Genomic DNA, 20560 nt, shown 5'->3' on the forward strand with positions numbered 1-20560 from the left:
TTAAGTTCTATATTGATGTTTGTGTGGGAAGAGGCACTAGAAGCTCATTCATACATAAACAAGATCTTTGGTGACTTTTGTTTAGAAAACACTGTTGAAGATTCGTGTAAGTCTATTTCTGGGTAGACTTAGAGCAATTCTATTGTATTTCATAACAGCCTTTCGCTCACCTCAGTCCCATCTCTGCCTTTAGATGCCACTAGTAGCATCTTAATACGTGGCTTTAATATCCTCAGACTTAACTGTGGTCAAATATTTGGGGTTCAGCATCACTGAATAGCAGGAAAAGCACGGCCTGCAGCACTGAATCTTATGGGTGGCAGTTTGAATACTGGCTGCTCCAGTTCCCATCCAGCTTCCTGCTAATGTGCCTGGGAAAGCAGTGAATGCCTCAAGCGGCTGGAATCCCGTACTCATGTGGGAAACCTGGAAGAAGCTCCTGGTTTCTGGCTTCAGCCTGACCGAATGCAGGCCACTGTGGCCAGCTGGGGGAGTGAACCAACAGATGGAAGATCTCAGTCTGTCCCTCCCTCTCTGTATCTCTGCCTTTCAAAAAACTAAAATAAATTTTAGAAATTTGAAAAAAAGTTATCTGTACTAAATATCTAAAGGCTTTCCTAAACAATATACATACAATACCAACTACACTCTAAATGCTACATAAATAGCCTATAGTGAGTAATCTAGCGAGAAGTTGAGGTATAGTCAATGGCACAGGCAAATACCACACCACTGTATATAATCAACAAGGACATTGGAGGGGTTCTGCAAACCAGTTCCCCCATGGATGCTAAGGGACAATTGTCCTGGCTTTGCTGACGCCAGAACCTGTCCCAGGAAGCTTGGCTTCTCTGCAGCTGCAGTTCTCAACATGAGTTTTTTTCAGTACTGCCAAACTATGTACCATAAAGTGGTGATACCTAACAGTGCAGTCAGTTAAGAGAGAAATACATCCTTGGGAAGGGTTTTGGAAACAGAACAATGCTTAAAGGTAATTACCTACAAGTTTCTCAGATATTTCACCAAGTGTGGCTCTCAGACCACATTTGATTACTAAGCACCGTCTACCTACTCTTTCTCATTCCTTAGACATGTCGGCTACGCGTTGCTTTCAATTTGGAAGCAATTCATTTTTAAAAGCACAGTTACCAAAACTGAAGAACAAGCAAAAAATGTTGATCTGGCTTCTAGACAAAGTTCTGAAGATGTATATTGATGTACAGTTTGCCTATGTGTTGCTTTAATTTTTTGCTTAAATTCCTATTTCAAAAGGCAGAAAAAGTTGTGTCCATGGTTTGGTTCACTCTTGCATGCCTGCAGCAGCCAGGCCTGTTGCAACAGTCATCTTGAGGCTACTGTCACAGTCTAGTCTGAGCAAGACAGGAAAACATGGAGTAGGTTGAAGAAGCTCTGGGTGACTGAGAACACAGTGATGCAACTAATGGATTTGAGGAAGATGAGTTTTCAATCCTAATGGGTCTCTTGACTGCACATTAGTATCATGATATCTAAGATCAATGTAATTAATAGGTTTTGGAAATATTAACCAAAATTGAGAAAAATAACTAAGGGGGGTGTAACAGTTTAAGACACCTGTATTCTAGTCCCAGTGTTGTGGTGTAGCTGGTATAGTTGCCTCCTGTGCTGCCGGCATCCCACACTGCCACTAGTCCATCTGTTTCCTCTGCAGGACTGTGCTTAGTGCCTGGGGAAAAGCAGCATAGGATGGGCCAGTACTTGGGCCCCTGCACCCTGGCTCATCCCTGGCTGTTGCGGCCACTTGGGGAATGAACCAGCAGATAGGAAGACCTCTCTCCTTCTCTAAGTCTGAAATTAACCAAAAAGATACCTGCGTCCCACATTGGAGTATCAGGGTTTGATACCTGGCTCTGTTTAGTCCAGCTTCCTGACTGTGCAAACCCTGGGTGGCAGCACACAGGACTACAGCCACCCGCGTGGGAATCCTGAATTAAATTCCCTAGTCCTGGCCTTGGTCCCAGCCGGGTTCACTGTGGGCACTGAGATGAGAGACAGAAGCATGCTAACACTGGCCGTCTCGCTCCCTCTCTTGTCTGCTTCTCAAATATAAAAGAGATAGGTTGATCACATTTGGTCTTGTCGGTGAGACTGAATCTTCAGTTTACATTGGTTGAAGGACTGTGCCACATACCTGCTGTTGTCATTTAAAATAGTCCTACCTGTAGTACGTATTGTCGAGCTCTGTCCACATCTCCTGGCAAACTGAACCGTCTCATTATCATAGCATTCATTTCTGGAAACTAACCAGCAAGAAAAACCTGGTTACTGGTTGTAGGAGAATCAGCGTCCTAATACTATAGGACATACACAAAACCCAGCAAAGTGACCCTGTGTCAAGGTGGACGGGGAACAGGAAAGCAGCTGAGCTGAGACGGGCAGCATCTGCCTAGAGACTGGAAAGGTGCACTCCAATGACCTGTCCCCAGGCCAGGACTGAGGTGAGACCCGCAGGAGGCACGAGGGACATCTCCCAAGTGTCCTGCTGTCTTTCTTATGCATTTCTGTAACTTCTGGCAGTGTCAGGCTCACCGGTAATCCCCTGCTGGCCCTACAGGTCAGTTAGGTGGGGGGCTGTGCTTGCTACCAGGTGATACCAACATGTTCAGGTACTGCCTGCCTGCAGAGAGGGTGGGACTCGACATCTTGAGGCAAAACCTGGGCAGGTCTTGGAGCAGAGTGAACTGGAACTGAGGTGCTTGCTGGTAGAGCAGCAGGTGGACAGTATTCCAGACAGTGACCTGGACCTTGCTCCCAAGGGTGTGTATGATGCTAGCTTGAGAATGAGCCAGGAAAGCGGGGTTTCCAAAACTCCAGGAAGTTTAAGGTAAGGCTGAAGCTGACAACCACTGAATTAAAGGTAACCACAAAGTTACTGACCAAGATTAAGCTGATGGACATAAAGGGAGAAAGAACTACAAAGTTTCTGAATAACAAAATCTATATTCCACAAACTAGCAGCTATTTAGAATGCCAGAAGGAACCTGAGAGAGAAAATCCTGTTACTTCCTAAATACCAGCTCCAGTCCTGACTGGGCCACCAGTTAGCATGCTGCATGAGCTGACATCACCCCATGGCATCCTGCAGTAAGAGGTCACATGCTTCTGGGCTTGGGTGTGGTCAGTGATGGTAGTGGTTGCCAGTTTCTGACAGCCTGAGGAATGAATGAGTTGCCATGGTATTAGTAATTCTAGAAAAAAAAAGTTTGGCACACACAGGAAAACCTCAGCCAAATGATGCAGATGAACAAATAATGTTTTTTTCAGAGTAAGTATGTATCTGAAGAAACTTCTAAATGTACAAAGGATACGAACATGCTATGGCCAGCAACTGATTGGCTCTTGAGCAAAACCAGTAATTTGCTTTACTGACTGGTCTTTTAAGATGAAAATAATTGGGGCGAGTCTGGCAGCATAAGCAGCTAGTTCTCCACTTGGAGTGTTGGCATCCCAGATGGGTGCTAGGTGAGTCCTAGCCGTTCCACTTCTGATCCAGCTGCCTGCCTCTGGTCTGGGAAAGCAGCAGATGGAAGCACAAGTCTGTGAGACCCTGCACTTAAGTGGGAGACCCGGAAGAAGCTCTTGGCTCTCAGCTTTGAACCAGCCCAACTCTGACCATTGCAGCCATTTGGGGACTGAACTAGTGGATGGAAGATCTCTGTCTCTCCCTCTTCTCTTTCTGTTACTCTTTCAAGTAAAATAACTCAATCTTCAAGAATATAATAAAAACTTTTAACAAAAGATTTAAATAATTGAAGCTGTACAAGAAACAAATGAGGGAGGCCTAAGCCCATCCTGATTGAACAAACATTCGATCTAGTTTTTAAATCTCATATTGTAAAACTAGATTATCTAGAAAGCTACCTCCTTAAAGCTTGTGTGATTCTGTTCTGGGCACCTGATAAAATCTCCTCGTTTACAGGTATAAGCTTTTTTCTCCAGTATGGTAAAATGTGCTGATTAGGTAGTTTTTTGAGTGCGCTCCCCTTTATTTAAACTACAGAAAACATCAGAGAAAGCAAAATTTGAAGACATTTGCATTGAGTGTGACTACATCCTTCCTTTGTGGGGAGAGGGAAATGCAGTGTCTGCAATTCTCATATGCAGATATGAAAATCTTCCCTTGAGTACTGATTCATCCCTTAAATGAGAAACTACAGGGCACAGCAACTGCCGGCCTGCCCACAGTGAGTGAGGAATAAGGCAGTTTTGTTTGCTTAGGCTGTTTTTACAAGTTGGAAAAACCCCGTGGGGATGACAGGTTCTAGAGCCTGTGAAGTCAGTCCCAAAGGTGATCGGTGCAGTGGTGACGGCTGAGTTGGACTGAGTTTCCCCACACTGCGTGGGGAAGCAAGGCACCAAGCAGTCACTGGCTGGCATACGCCGGGCAGCTGGTGCAGGGGCTGGCCACGGCAGTGCAACTATAGCTACAGGCTGGCATTCAGCTCAACTGACGTATCATCTGAGAAACAGAACAATTTCTTAATTTTTTTTTAAGATACTTGCAAACTCATTGGTCTCATTAGGGAAAAGAACACTTCCCGAAACATTTTGTTTTTGATAAAATGTCAGGATCCAGTCTGTTTAAGGATCTAATACAAGATTTCTGGTCTTCACATGTCCATATAAGGAAGGACCCTGTCATCTCTGGAAACTCCAGAAATGCTGAAGTCTCCCGTGAATCCCCTCTACCGTTTTCCAAAAGCCCCTGCAGGGAGATGTTACTGATGCGGAGTCCCGGAGAGGAGCTTCTGTCTGGCAGGGGCCAAGTTCAAGACAGTCCACCGGGCAGAGGTGCAAAGGTGCAAAGGAAAGGGTGGTTTCTCAAAGACTTCCTGTTCTGGCCCCGTGAGCCAAGTTCCCAGATGGGGAAGCCCACAGACTGCAGGCCCCCGGACACCGCTTTCGTCTGCTGCGTCTGTGGTATGCTGGTGGGCGGCTCTGAGGCCGCAGTGCCCGCTCATCAGGGGCTGACCCATCATCAGTTATTGGGGCAGCCATGAAGCCAACAAGGACAGAGTGGCAGGGACCACGGAGTCCTGGAAGTGTTCTGTCTGCTCCACTGTGTTCTTCAGGGATACTCACCGTCTTTTTTTTTTTATTATTATTTTTTAAATTTTGGCCAGGCTTAAGCATCAGTTTCTTATTGTGTAAGACATAGCATAACACCCATATAAAGAGGAGTTGTGGGATTAGAGAACGTATAGAAGAATCCCTGGTAGACCAGCCAAGGTTTCACTAAATGGCAATGCTGCATATTCTCGTACCACTTTTGGATTCTGCTTTGTCCCAAATTAATCTGAGCCCCATTAACTCTTTCATAACACCCCTTTATGAGCGTGTCATCCGTGACTGAGCCTTGCTGTTTCGCCTGAAAATGAGCTGTAAATACACAGCTGACTAAGCTCTGGCCTGTGTCTCACAAGACCAACAAGCCCATGGACTTGTGAAACAGGTCCTGTCCAGCGTCACTTCTTGCTGGGCCACTTCGTGTTCCCTTTTCTGAGGCTCTGTGGTGGCTCTGCACTCCCCCTCCCCCCATTCCCTTATGAGTGGATGAGAACAAGTGCTGTCTGGCCAGTGAGTGGGTGCCTCGTGACTGGGGTTTCCCAGGGAAGCACACAAGCAGCTGCGGGTGGGGGCACTGGCACCTTCTGGCTTGTTCTTTTTCCTTCCCCCTCCACATTCTTTCGAAAAATGGTATTTTTCCTTCTCAGAGATCACTGTTAGCTCAGTGGGTGGGGGTGGGTGCACTCCCCCCATTCCTTCTGGGTCCCCTTACATCAGGAGGGAGGAAGGAAGTTCTTTAGAAGCAACTTCCTAGTGAACAGGGTGCTCTCAGCCAGTCCTCTTCAGGTCCAGGAGGACTCAACTCAGCGTCATGAGGTCCAGGAGAAGTAGCTATAATTATTACCATTTCTAAGCCCACAGCAGCCAAAGCTCTTTTGAGAAGCCTGTCACCTCTTGAGGGAAAGTCCTGTTCCTTATCTTACTCCCCTCAGGGCCCAGCTAAATGAGACTCCCAACCAAGCAGGATTCCAGCATGCTCAGCCAAAGTCTTCATATATTTACATGAAGTGAACCATGTCTGAGGAGCAGGTTCACGTACACATGTATGTTGCATGGCTGATGAATATTATGTGTGGATTTATATAAAACAATATATGGAAGAGGATTTCCCAGATTTTTTTTTATCAGAACTTGGCACACGCATTCACATTCTCTTTGTGTTGGGGCTGGTGACTTGGTCTCATTGGAGAGAGTGGACCTTCCATTTTGTATGACACATGCCTGAGTCTTGAAGGACCCAGGCTCAGCCAGACCTCGCTGCTATAGTTCAGGTGTGGAGACCATTCTCCCTGCTGGGGCCTCTACAGACAGAGTGAATCACAATGCTACCTACATGTACCAAGACCGTGAGCATTCTCAGTTAATCCTCAAAACACCCCTGGGCTGTACAACTGATGAGGAGGAGCACAGAGTTAAAATGTTGAGTTCCAGTGGCTTAGTCACAGAGGTGAGGTCAAATCTGTCTTCATGGTCTCAGACCTGAGTGCCCCCCAGCTCTTCCTTAGCCAGCCTTCTTGTCAGCCAGGCCGGGAGTCCATGGTTTGGCCCAATCCAGCCCCATGTCAAAGGCAGTTCACTGTAGGGCTTACCTGCTGACAAGCAAAGAGGACCGGGCCAGTGGCTAGGCCGAGCTTCAGATCTGCAGATGTGGGTTTGCCCATCTGGTCGGCACATGAGGTGAAGTCCAGCACGTCATCAATCAGCTGAAGAGAGGCAGATGGGGGATGTCAAAGGCAGCATCTGAGGATGCTCTGGGGAGAAGGGACAGGAAGCAGCTGAACCAGCATGCTGCCACCATGACCAACAGGGAGCAGAGCACCAACCTGGAAAGCAATTCCCACGTTTTTTCCATACTGATAGGCTATCTCGTGCACCGCAGGGTCCGGGCATCCTAGCACGGAGACCTGAAATGGAAAGAATGCTGAGGTCAGGTGCTACACAGGCAGGACCAGCCAACGGCCCTTGGCTTCACAAGAAGCTGCGTGTCTATCCCCTCCTCGAGGGCGGTGTGGCTAGATGAGGTACAGGTGCAGTTGGTGGATGCGACAGACAACAGACCAAACCTGTACGGGGTAGCTGTTTTCAGAGGCAGGACTTAAAACCTAAGTTCTTTTTAAGGATTCTATTTCAACCAGATTTTTTTTCTAATTGGAAAGGCAGATTTACAGAAAGTAGTAAACACAGAGAAAGATCTTCCATCCACTGGTTCACTTCCTAAAGGGCTGTTAGAGTCGGAGCTGAGCTGAAGTCAGGAGGAAGGACAGTTGTTTCAGAACTTAGGGTCTGAGTCCCAGTGTGGTGGCTCAATGGTTACGTCCTCATCTTACCAGTGCCAGGATCTCACATGGGTGCTGGTTCGTGTTCTGGTTCCACTTCCCATCCAGCTCCCTGATTGTGGCCTGGGAAAGCAGTCGAGGACGGCCTGAAGCCTTGGGACGCTGCACCTGCACCTGCATGGGGGACCCGGAAGAACTCCTGGCTTCAGATCAGCTCAGCCTCTTTCAGGCAGTCCTGTCTGCTGCCAAGGAAACTGAGCCACCAGCTCAGGCACCGCTGGCAGAAGATGCCAAATCCACTCTTCTGATAAGTGAAAAGCTGGCCGGGGGACTCAGCAGCCTGACCCTGCTGTGGATTTCCATGCCATCTGTTGATGTCGCTCTTACATTGGGGGTAGATCCCAATCTCAAGCATGAGACACTGCCACCTATTTCCCCACCTGTGGTCCTTCCTTCTGACCGTCCTTGAGGACTTCACTTCCAAAACAGACTCAGTTCTCGCTGCAACCACTGCAGCGGCGAATCAAATGGAGATCTTGTTGTTGCAGGATCAGGGGTTGGTGGAACCCCTCAGGGCTGTTTCCCATAGTTGTGTTGTAAGATAAAGTCCTTTTCAAGGTTGTTTTCAAAACTCCCCAAGATGTGAGCAGACACTGGCTGCCTGTGCTGTGTCTCCCTCTGCTCTGCTAAGCATGCCGAGCAGGCCCAGATACACTTTCCGAGAACAAAGCCTGGGACTGGGAAGGACGTTCTGCTCTTCTGGAGCGGAAACATCTGTATGGACTGCTAATGAGAAAGTCACTTGGGACACCTCCGGTCTGCCATGGACTATCGAGGGGAATGTGCCCCACTCCCCAACCTGCAACTGCCTTGGGGAGCCTCTGGCCAGCGACCAGCTCTGGCTCAGGCCTATCACTGCAGCCCAGCTGGCCTGGCCCCACGGGCTTTGTGAGCTTAACCATTACAGCACGATCGGGACATGCTACTTCATTGCTCTGTACTTAGGGCTTCTTCAGCTACAATGCAGGAACGGCAGGCGCTCCGCTAAGGTTACTGGGAGGGGAAGTGCTTCAGCTGAGCCCCTGCCAGCTGCCTGGCATCTATTCGAAACTCAGTGTGCTTGCTCTTGTTGTTGACCATCCTCTTCCTCAGCCACTGACTCCGGGAGCAGGGGCCTGGGCCACGCCCGTGCACTGTTCTAATTACGGCCAGGTCCCATTGCTGCTCAGCCCTGAGTGCCTGCTGACAGCTTCCTGGAGTCTCAGAATGTGGGACGCTTGGCATGGGGGCATGACCAAGCTGCACAAGGTCAGCATGGCCACTTTCCTGGGCAGCAGAGACCTAACCCATAGGCTAGGAGGGCTCGTATGGTAGAGCGATTCCTCTTTTCAACTAAACAATCTGGGAACTTAGATGGGCGATAGTTGACAAATTTTGAAAGCAGTCAAGTTAAGCCAAAAAACTGGCTCCAAGAATGAAGGTCTCCTGTTCACAGGGTAACCCTGTGTTCCTACCACAAAGCCACACAGAAATCCCAACTTTCTTCCTTAAAATCACAAATATATATATATAAAATAAAATTATATATTATATGTAATTATATATATAAAATTCTACTTCTGGTTTCTGAGTTACAAATGTATTTTGCATTCCTTCTGTTAAGCCTCACAACAGCACAAGCGTGCCTGTGTGGCTGAGGCGGATACAATGCAAACAGCCCACCAGCTCCAGGACCTTGGGCTGTTGAGTCCAGCAGGACTAAGGAATGGAGGCTGGAGGCAGCTGTGTTGCCCTGCCATGCTGCGCTCGGCACCAGCCTTCCAACCTCCTGGCTCCAAAAGCTCAAAGCACAGGCCGTGGGAAGCTACTGCCAGGAACATTTGTGCCCGTCGCCTCCCTGCTCACATGGGCTGCCACACAGCCTGTGCCCTGCACACACCCACAGATTAGGCCACTGTGGCACCAAGCCCATCCTGGGGAGGCCTGTTCTCTGCACCCCTGCTCCGTGACAAACAGCTCCCCAACGGGAAAGCAGATGCCATAAGGCTCAGTGCACACGATGGCCAAGAGGTGCCAGCATCACCAGATGGCATGCGTCTTCCTGGACGGGGGCTGCAGCAAATAGAGTGACTCACACCGGCAGGAGCCTGACTCAGTCTTAATGAGCAGCATGTGCCACAGTAGGGCCATGTGGTATCTGGGATCCTCCCGTTCCCCTAAGCCTCACATTGTGGCTCATGGGGGCGGGGGGCGGAGGGTGGGCAGTTAGGATGCTGATGACCCCAACCTACAACCTCCATCTCTCTCTGTAGACACTGGGTCCGCTGTTTGGCAAGCACACCAGTGATCACCACTAGGGGAAAGAACTGTCAGTACTTTTAGATTCTACAACCAGAGATTGACAGTTTGAAGAGAAACACACTAATTACAGATTGTGGAAGTCACCTTCCCCACAAAGGGACAAAATAAAGACTTGAAAGCCGAGAAGAAACTTGGAAGACACAGCCCTCATCAAGTGGTCAAAGTCAGCCTCCCCAGTGACAGGGTGGGGTCACCATGCACCCCCTGGTGGGACAAAGACAGTCTGACTTGTTGTGTTCCAGCCTGTCAGAGGTTCATAGCCAGAATCCCACAGTGGGAAACCCTGGACAAACCCCAATGGAAAAGCTGGCCAGCAGAACGGATGTGGCACTTCACAGTGAGAAACTAAGGTAAGATCGGGAAGGACTCAGAACTGTACAGCTAAAAAAAAGAAGACAACGACGACTAATGTTTCACAATAATAAACCAGGAGCTGGTGGACTGCATCCTGCGCCAGACTTTCCCCTTTCATTGTTAACAGCATGAGGAACACTGGCCAGATCTCACATGCAGAACATGAGTCTGTGACTGGAAGCCTGGAGCTTTGAAAGCAAGGTAATGGGCAGAGTGCACACTGATCCCAGGCCACAGGCAGGTCTGGCAAGAATTTCAGGAAGGCAAAGCATGAGAGCAGCAGGACTTCCCTGCCCAGTTCTGGGTGGCTGAGTAACCCCCAGTAGGCACCTGAGCTAGACCTCACGGGTACGCCTCGGGATGTACTTGGCATAGCCGTCCCTTGCATATAAACAGCCCATCATGACAGTGCTGGGAGACGTGCACAGCAGCCCCGTAACAACCCTCTCATATTATGTCCTCGCAACACCCAGTGTGTGCTGGTGGGGAAATGGTGTCCTTAGAAGAATGGAAGATGAGCTGGCGAGTTGCCATCAAATTCCCAAATCCTGCTCACAATGCTGGTATGAGAATCCTGGTAATTTCCATGCTCCCTATCTCCTCTTTTTGGTCTCAGGGGTTTTGCATGCCTTCCCGTGGGGCTCCTATGCCTCTGTGTTTTCAATACCAAGGTTACTGACACTGTCACACCTCTGGGACTCTTGCCGGTGGTAGGCACTTAAATACAGAAAACTGGAATTCAGAGAGCTCATCGGATGACTGCTTTCTTGCTGCCATGGCTCTGGTTTCTAGTTTCTGGGATGATGCTGGCCTGCCTCCTAGTGGACAGTGTGAGGCATTTCCTTCTTCATCATGGTCAAGTCCTGGGCCATGGTTTACTTGGAGAGGTGCTTGGGAGTGACCACACTAACCAGGCCGTTCCTCCCTTGGACTCTGGGGGGGACCCAGCACAGAGAGAATGCGGCAGGGACATGGCGCTGTCCCCTGGTGTTGGCGGCGGCCCCCGAGAGGCCCTCTAGGATGCCCTTGGTGGTGGGGTGGGGAACCCTGCACCTTTCTGGAGCCTATGGCCACGAGGGCATGACATTCCCAGAGGGATCCATGGGACAGACTCCATTCAACACAAGCCATTCTTAGCATTCCTTTAGTGGTCAGTGTCCATCAGATAGTGATTTCTCTTAAACACATTTGCCACTTGCTGGAAATAAAACTATAATAGCCTTCTCAATAAAAAAGGACCAAAACAGCTGAGATTGCAGCCTGCGTGTTCCACATCCCTCACACTTGTCCGGCATTCCTGTTGGAGCTTCCCGGGAAGCAGAGGCTGGCCCCACTTCTTCCTGGATCACACTGCCACAGGGCCTGACACTTTTTACAACACACACACCCCCAGCACCACTGATGCCTCCTTCCTCTGAGAAGGCACGTGGCCCTTGAGGTCTCCCTCTCTCACTGTTTCCATCACACAGGTCTTCTGACTGCCTCTTGGGCGCAGTGAAGTGTGCAAGCAGATAATTCTCTGGGCTAACAAGTCATCCAAGGGTGGCCAGGAAACACCACACATTTCAATCTACAGACTACAGAAAATACTGATTTAAAAACAAAAACAGAAACAGACACACAGAGGGAAAGGCCAGGGAGAAACAGGAGGAGTTATGGTCCATATTCAACTTATATTCTGAAAAACACATGGTTGTGTTTTAGGGAAGAATATTGAGGGGGATGGTGTTGTGGCATGGCATGTAAAGCCTCTACCTGCAGTGCCACTATGGGGGCCAGTCTGGGCCCCGGCCGTGCCACTTCTGATCCAGCTCCCTGCTAATAAGCCTGGGAAAACAACAGAAGATGGCTCATGTGCTTGGTCCCTTGCATCCACCTGGGAGACCCCAAAGAAGCCCTGGGCTCCTAGCTTCAGATTGGCCTGCTCTGACCTGTCAAGGCTATTTGGGAGTAAACCAGCAGATGGAACATTTCTCACTCTTTCCCCCTATCTTCCTTTCTGTAACTCTTTTAAATAGATAAATTAAAAAAAAATTGAGAGCCATTTACCATGCAATGCTACTACAATGTAAGTTTGACTTTATGCCAAGTAATTAATATATTTCAGCATACAGCAGTTAACTTTCTAAATGTACCAAAAACACTGCTTGTGAGAAATTTACAAATTTGGAAATAAGGGAACATTGAAATTTGCAAATTTGGAAATAAGGGAACATTTAAAGCTTACTTTGATTCACTTCTTAGGAGAAAAAAAACAAAAAATTACCAGGTGTATACCAAAAGAAGTTAGCAAAAATGAAAACCAGTGCTCGCTTTGGCAGCACATATACCAAAAATGGAACGATACAGAGAAGATTAGCATGGCCCCTGCGCAAGGATGACACACAAATTCGTGAAGCATTCCATACTTAAAAAAAGAAAAGAAAACCAGAAAGTGTCTTTCTCGGGGCTGTGAGGATTTCCTCTTGACCCCGTGGGGCTTGGGGTGCTATCTTAAGGTTCTGCAGTGGAAACATTTTCTGGGAGAATTGGCTCCCTGTCAAGCGCCCTGTGGCTATGTGCAAGCTGCAGACAGAACGTACATACTGCTTTACAACTGTTGGCGATCAGGCTGGCCGTCTTCTTGAAGGTTTTCTCCAGGTAGTGTGCGAATCTTTCATTCTCATTCTCTTTTGACCCCAGCTGAAGAAATTCACCTACAAAGAAAAGGAAAGCAGTCACTGGAGAGCTGATCTCACTGCCCTACCCAGCACCAGGACTGAGAAATCAGAACCAACCTACCACGCACCAGGTCTTCAATCACTTGGGTCAGAATAGATATAACGGTCGTGTTTCCGATCCGTGCTAGAGCGATGGACGCTGCAGACAGAATCAGATCTCCAGCGAGCACGGCCTGGAGGGGAAAAGGGCAAATGCTCAGGGGATGGGCCGTCACCGTGCAACTGTGGGACCCTCAGGTTCAGCTGCAGATGCTGTCAGACCTGGGAGACCACCTTGTCCATCTCCCCACCTCACAGCTGGGGAAATGAAATGCCTGGGGAGGGAGTCCCCACCAACATGCAGCTCTCTGGGACCACACCTACTCCCTTCAGCCCAGGCTGCTGGGCCTGGTCCTTCTGCTCATGCCCTTCTTCACACAGTGGACTTGTCCACACAGTTCTGGCACCACCTCCAGGAAGTCTGCTCTGATTACCGTGGGACCAGACACCTCCCTTCTGGGTGTGTGTGAGACACACTGCCAGTGTCCTTTGCTTGTCCCACTCTGCATTGCAGCCAGTGAAGGCTGATGTGCCACAGTGATGAGGGGACACGCCTCAGCCCACAGCCCACACACCAGACATGCTTCTGTCAATGAGAATGAGGCAATGAATCTCGGCTCCAGGTTTAATGTCCTTTGGGCTACATTATACAGATCATCATTTCAACAGAAAGTATCTTTTCCACCCAGTACTAGTAATGAGTATTTGTATAATCTTCTTTAGATGGGGAGCAGATACCCATCTTGTATGACCCACTAATCACAAGCTAGAAATAATCTAATCATGTGTCGTAATGAAACATACTGTAGGGGCTGATGTTGTGGCACAGCTAATACAACCATCGCCTGCAAAACTGGCATCTCACACGGGTACTGGTTTGTATCCTAGTTGCTACCATTCCAATCGAGTTCTCTGTGGGAGTCTCTAGGAAAGCAGCGGAGCACAGCCCATGTGGTTGAGAATTGTCACCCACCCATGTGGGAGACCTTGATGAAGCTCCTGGCTCCTGCTCCGGCCTGGTCCAACCAAGGCCACTGCAGCTCCCTGGGGAGTAAAGTGATGGATGGGAGATTTCTGCCTCACCCTCCCTTTGACTCTCAAATAAATAAATAAAAGAAAACCACTATCTATACACCACATTGATTCACATATTTATAGATATGTTATACTTTATGGTCATTACTCATCAATGCTAAGCTTCATAGTAATTCATACAATTTTCAACATAATCATTTGGGATCTTCATTGTTAGTTCTCTAGTACAGGAAACTGATATATACTTTACGAACTAATCATCATGAAAGGGCTTCAAAGAGTTTACCAACAGGAACTGAAAGATACTTGTTTTGGTTTAAAAATATAGAAATCCATGCATGTAGTAGATCTTAAAAATGTCCATGGATAATGTGTATTATGAAAAAACTCTATGTGAACTTCAAAATTTCTCACATGAAAGCAAAGCCATTGTTTAATTCAATCTGCCTGCAGACCTTTTGAAGCACCACTGTCCATATTATGGAAGGCGTGGCAATGTGAAGGCACAAGTAGAAGTCATCTGACACACCATGACACACGTTTCCTCTTAGACCCACCTTCCCCCTGCCGTGATCAGCAGCTCAGCACTGAGCCCGGGAACTCTCCAGGACGAAAGCTTCTAGCAAATGAAATGCAGCCACGAGACTGTGGAAGCCTGGGGGTGTGGAGTGAAGACAAGAGGGGCTGGGACCCACCCAGCCAAGGCACCGGGGCTGGTAAGGAAGGCACCGAGTGAGTTTTTGCCTTGGGAACTGGGCAGCTCTGCTGTAGAGGTCAAAGAGGGAGGCGAGGACAGCCCGGCAGCACCCTCCCCTGCGTTGGGGGTACAAGGCCGGGGGCGGCCCACGCTGACACTCCAGATTGCCTCCTCTGTCCAAGTCAAGGCTCTTACTCAGGGTTTGCTCCTGTCCCAGCCTGAAAAACAACCCCACAGACTTCAGGGATTTGTCACAAATTCATTCCCTGGCTGCTCCAACCTCTTTTTCACAAAGTACAGGATTCAAATTCACAACCAAATCACGAGTCATGGTTGTGAAGATAAGGATGACGTTTAGGAGGGAAATCAGATGCTGGGAGTGGTGGGGGAGCACAAGAGGGAATGCCATTTTCAGTGGGGCAGGACTCCTGCTGGGTGAAGTTGGCCTCAGCTGGGCTGTGTGTCTTCATCAGCATTAGTTCAACTTGAACACCATTCTGCAAGCTCAGAAGCCCTTCTTTTGCTCTCTTCCTTTACAGAATGCTAATAAAATAACAGGGAAATGTAGTTGGTAATATACACAATGAGCCATTCTCAACAAGGTAGCCCCTCTGTATATAGAGGTAAAAATGCAAGAATAGCAGTCCTCTTTTTTTGTTTTTAAAAATTTTAGTATGCCTTGGCTTTGGCACCTATACACATAGCACTCAATCCTTAAATGTTTAAGGGACAACACTGAATCTGGCTAACTTGAGCCCAGCAGTCAAATGTACGATAGTTCATGATAAGCTTTCGGGCTACTCATAAAAACCCCGTTGCTTATAACTGAAGGGACCCTGTGTAAAAGCAAACAGTGCAAAGCTCTAAGCACTACTACCAAGTAGCTGCCTGCCTGGAGAGAACACAGGAATATATCTGTGAACCATTCGACAGTATGTCTGAGCAAGTATCTCTCACTTTTGATTGAGAGATCAGACCCAAAAATCGGCTGATAAACAAGATGGATATTTTAGAAAAAAAAAAAGAAGTAAACCATACCTTCTTTTCACCCCAGATCTTATTAACTGTGTGCTTGCCTCTTCGGGAACTTGCGTCGTCAATTACATCGTCGTGGACCAGACTGGCAGTGTGGATCATTTCTGCAATTAAGGCTATGGAGCGCTGGCTGGCTTGCACATCTCTGGTTAACAGAAAGCAAGGCTTGTAAACAGAGAGACGCCGCCTAGAACCTCCTCAGCACTCTCATCTTGGGAGAACAGGACATTGGATCTAGGATAAAGAATTTTAGGTCCTCTAAGAGAAACTGTCAACACTCGGGCTTCCCTGCAGAGCATTTGTTTGCAGAACACATACAAAAATGGGGGGGGGGGGGACAGACCTGGCAAGAGTTTATTTGATGCGCTCCACATTCAAAGCTGAAATATGTGTAGTAAACCAAAAAAAAAAAAAAAAGGGGGGGGAGATTAAAAAAAAAAGGTAGGCTAAAGAATCACCTTCATATTCCACAGCTGTCTCAATCAGTTCAAGTTTAAACTTAGGCTATAATCAGTTCCAAGGGCGAATGGGGAATACAGGTGAGAATCTGTCAGAAGTACATTGGGAACAGTTTTGGCACTGTGAGTTAAGCCACCATATATGACACTGGCATCCCATACCAGAGCAGTGGTTTAAGTTCCAATGTTCCTTTTCTGATACAGCTCCCTGCTAATGTGCCTGGTACGGCAGCAGAGGATGGGTCCCTGGCACCTACATGGCAGGCCTGGATGGAGCTGTAGGCTTCTTGCTTTGGCCCGGCCCAGCTCTGATCATTAAGATCTTTTAGGGAGTGTAAGAAACTGTTGAATTTATCTGGACAATAAGATGCTGGGCTCTAGGCATGGTGCATACTTGCAATGAAAGAAGCATGACTGGATTTGAACTGTAATACTGCACCAAGGTGGAGTAACCCACCATGGGGGGAGGGTACGGGGAGGGGTTGGGGAACCTCAGAGCCTATGAAACGGTATCATAAAATGAAATGTAATTTTAAAAAAAGATCTTTCAGGGAGTGAACTAGTGGATGGAGAGCTCTCTGCCTTTCAAATAAACAAGCAAATATGCTTTTTTTGGGGCGGGGATAATATATGTATATGTATATATACATAAACACTGTCATTATTAAAAGCTTTTAATATGGCCTTAAGTGGTTACCATAATAACTACTTCAACAATCAAAAAAGGATTTGCATCAGAAACTGAACTTTTTTTTATTTTTCCAGTTTAACACCAAGTACAGGAAAAGCACACTAAGAAGACACACAGATGCTCATTTTACATCACAAGTTGCATTCTCAGGTTTTTTTTTCTCTTACTTTACTTGAGACACAGGTCAACAGAGAGCTGCTGCTATCCCCTTGGTCACTGCCCAAATGTCAGCTAGGGTTCCTAGACCAGGATCTGGGAAGGCAATCCGAGTCACCCACATGGTGGCAGGAGCCCATGTGCCTGAGCCCCCCAGCCTCTGTGCCAGCAGGGGCTGCAGTCGGAGCTGGTGCCAGACACTAACACGAGGCATGCCAACGTAGAACACAGGTGTGCTACCAGGCATTCGAACCAGCAGGCCCAACACCTGCCCACCTCCCCCTCCAGTTTCTTTTTTATCATCATCATCATCTATAGGAAGTATTAAATCTAGATTTCAAAAAAGCAACTGCAGAAAAATAACCAACTGAACATTTTGAATATGAAACTTGATGCCTCCAACTTTGGGTCCCCACCCCCTCTCGTAATAACCATCAGGAGCGCTCCAGAAACCCCTCAAAACAAACAAACAAACAAACAAACAAACAAAACTAGAATAGATAGACAGAGAACAACAAGGAAAGCTTAGAACCAGACAGGAAATGGTCAGCGGGGATGCACTTATACCTCACTGGGCGGGACACAAAGATTAGTTACTCCTAACGGGTATGGAAGATCTCTCTGCATATCCCTCCTAAACATGCTCACCTAAACTGTTGACATATATCCTGTTAGAATTACAGTTAGACCACCCGAAAAACAGCCAGGTTCAGCGAAATCATGCTTCAATGCTATAAACTGCTAAAGACTAAAATTAAAATAGGCATGAGACAGCTGAATAGCAATCTAAGCCATTTTAAGGTGTCTAGAATATGGTTGAATGTAAACCAAAACTGAAATGTCTATGAAGAAGTCACAGGTTGTGGTTGAGAACCTGCATTTTCCTATTAATATATTGGTTAATCAATACCATGTCAATTAATGCCATAATGTTGTAAATGGTTGGAAATATTATGTTGGGACTTTTAATGGATTGGGATGATACTCTGCCAGCTCTACCTTCAGACCAGAGATGGTCTCACCAAGAAACCATTGAACTTACCAGGACAATAAGATGCTGGACTTTATGCTTGGTAAATACCTCCAATGAAAGAATGTCAACTGAATTTGAACTATGGAAATGCAACAAGGTGGAGCAATCCGCCGTGGGGGGAGGGTGTGGGGAGGGGCGGGGGAATCCCAGTGCATAAAAAAATGTATCAGGGCCCGGTGGCGTAGCCTAGCGGCTAAAGCCCTGGGATCCCATATGGGCGCCGGTTCTAATCCCGGCAGCTCCACTTCCCATCCAGCTCCCTGCTTGTGGCCTGGGAAAAGCAGTCGAGGACAGCCCAATGCACTGGGACACTGCACCCGCGTGGGAGACCCGGAAGAGGTTCCAGGTTCCTAGCATCGGATCAGTGCGCACTGGCCCGTTGCGGCTCACTTGGGGAGTGAGTCATTGGACGTAAGATCTTGCTCTCTGTCTCTCCTCCTCTGTGTATATCTGACTTTGTAATAAAAATAAATCTTTAAAAAAAATGCAATGTAGTTTTAAAAAAAAGGAAATGCAATAAACATATGTTAAAAAAAAAAAGAAACTTGATGCCTGACTTAAACACACTGACCAAATGTTTCCTTTATTACAACTTACTTCTTTTCAAATATCACCAGTTTGTATCTCAAGAAGACAGAAAAGGGACACAGGACTGTTCTCAGAACTTTTGCTTTAACAGTCAAATGTGATCATCGGAAGAAAACTAGTGCTCCTTCTAACTCCTCAGACACTGCAGAAATACAATGAGCATTAACAAAAGTCAGCTACCTGAGAGAGCAGGGATCTAAACCAGATGCTGAACCTGCTTCAAATGTGACATGGAACTATGACCCTGAGCAGGGTTCTCTCACCTCAGGCCATGGCATTAAACACAGAACCTTCCACCCAGAAATCAGGGAGGCAGGCGGGTGCTGCTGCTTATCTAGGAACTGCTCACAACAATAACAGCTCCTCGAATTTGCTGATCACAACAGATTCTTTCAAGGGGGCTGGCAGAAGGAGAGCAAAGGCCAGCAAGACAGCCAGATCACCATAGCAAACCACGTCAGGTCAGGTGGGGGGCCCCTAGCCCGTGTCAAACTGCCAGGGCTTAAGACTTAGCTGTGTTCATGGTTTCCAGCTCCCTGCTCACGCACAGCGCTGAGAGACAGCAGGTGATGGCTCAAGGACGTGGGTCTCTGTTACCAGGTCTAGACTGAGAGCTGAGTTCCTTGGTTTTGGTTGGACCTAGCCTCTGCTGTTGGGGAGGCATCTGAAGGAATGAGCCAGTGTCTGTCTGTCTCTCTGCCTTTCAAATAAAAATGGGAATACCAAAAAAAAAAAAAAAAAGAGAGAGAGAGAGAGAATTAAGAGATTAAAGAGAAACACTTGGTAGAGGAGAAAACAGAAAAAGTTTTCTTAGGAGCTTGCTCTGAGGGGGACGTTGTGGTATCAAGGGTAGGACCACCACCTGCAACATCAGCATCCCAAGCAGGTACTCCCCATCCAGCTCCCACGTGGTGGCCTACAAAAAGCAGTGGAGGAGGGCCCAAGTGTCTGTGCTTCTGCCACCCATGTGGAAGACCCAGAAGAAGCTCCTAGCTCCCAGTTCAGGTTGGCCCAACTCAGGCTGTTGTGGCCATCTGGGAATAAACCAGTGGATGGAAAGTTCTCCGTAACTCTTTCAAAGATCTCTGGACTTTGTGTTAGGAAGCTTTGATAATTTTCAAAGACATGTATAAGGCTCTCTCTTCTCCGAGTTGAATGAACAGCAAAAGGTGGAGGGAGGCTTCTAGTTACTAAAGCCACCTTTTAGAATAGTTTCTCAGTTGACTTTCCATCTCCTAAAATTGACACTTTGTAGAAGACAGTAGAATTCACCTTCACAACGGCTCACACCTCTAGCCTCTTTCAGGCATTCCTAAATTGGGTTTTGATGCCAGGATCATAAATTATGACAGTACCCAGGGCTCCTGCTGGGGAGCTGCAGTGTTCACCCAGGTTCTGGAGTTCGGTGCTTTAATTTGAAGATCTTGACTCAGAGGTGTCGCATGATGTTTATGCCTTGATGTGTTACCACTGACACAACCACTGTCATTTTGCACGGTCAAAGTATGGGCAGATGCATTCAGGACTCCTACACTCAACACAGCTTCTTGCTAGGACAGCCTAGGGGAGATGTTTTCTGCTCTTACCAGATGCCTATTTCTTCCCTGTGCAACTGGGCTTCACTGTGTGTTGTGCTGCTGCTTATTCCTAGCGTGGCAGCCCACAGGCACGGACGATCAACATTTAGAGATCACACAGCGATCTCACACTCCCTCGAAGATGCCCTGTGTCACAGCTTCAGGAAGCTGGCTGCCTTTCTACTTCCTCCTGGGAAATCGCTGCCACGCTTTCTCTGCTTCTGGGAAGGGTGACAGGGAAGGTGACATGAGAAAGAGGCAACCACACCCACCTGGAAGAGGTGCTAACAGTGTGCAAGGATCTGAGAAGCTTTTTGCTGCCATCGTTAATGTAATTTTTCATAATGAGGAATATCAAACGAACGTAACAAATGAAATAACACAATGACCATCTCCCAAACCCTGAATGTAGCTCACATGAAATTTAAAAACAA

General features: G+C 47.6%; 1 protein-coding gene and 1 non-coding gene across 3 annotated transcripts in view; one reads left to right on the forward strand and one right to left on the reverse strand.

The window, feature by feature from the left end:
* PDSS1 (decaprenyl diphosphate synthase subunit 1) overlaps positions 1 to 20560 on the reverse strand; it is a 34141-nt gene that overhangs the window by 1801 nt on the left and 11780 nt on the right. The window contains exons 5-10 of one of the 2 annotated variants that reach the window (XM_004588532.4): positions 15627 to 15768; positions 12879 to 12990; positions 12684 to 12793; positions 6930 to 7010; positions 6696 to 6809; positions 2199 to 2279 (exon numbers count right to left, since the gene is read on the reverse strand). In XM_004588532.4, coding sequence (XP_004588589.2) covers positions 2199 to 2279; positions 6696 to 6809; positions 6930 to 7010; positions 12684 to 12793; positions 12879 to 12990; positions 15627 to 15768 — 640 coding nt within the window. Of the gene's footprint in view, positions 1 to 2198; positions 2280 to 6695; positions 6810 to 6929; positions 7011 to 12679; positions 12794 to 12878; positions 12991 to 15626; positions 15769 to 20560 lie in introns of those variants that run through there. The other variant, XR_009246212.1, reaches the window with a different exon arrangement.
* Positions 12403 to 12509, forward strand: LOC118759139 (U6 spliceosomal RNA). The gene has a single exon (XR_004995993.1). It is a non-coding gene; the product is annotated as a U6 spliceosomal RNA (small nuclear RNA).

Source organism: Ochotona princeps, chromosome 10 (assembly GCF_030435755.1).
Source record: "Ochotona princeps isolate mOchPri1 chromosome 10, mOchPri1.hap1, whole genome shotgun sequence".
Taxonomy (NCBI): Eukaryota; Metazoa; Chordata; class Mammalia; order Lagomorpha; family Ochotonidae; genus Ochotona; species Ochotona princeps.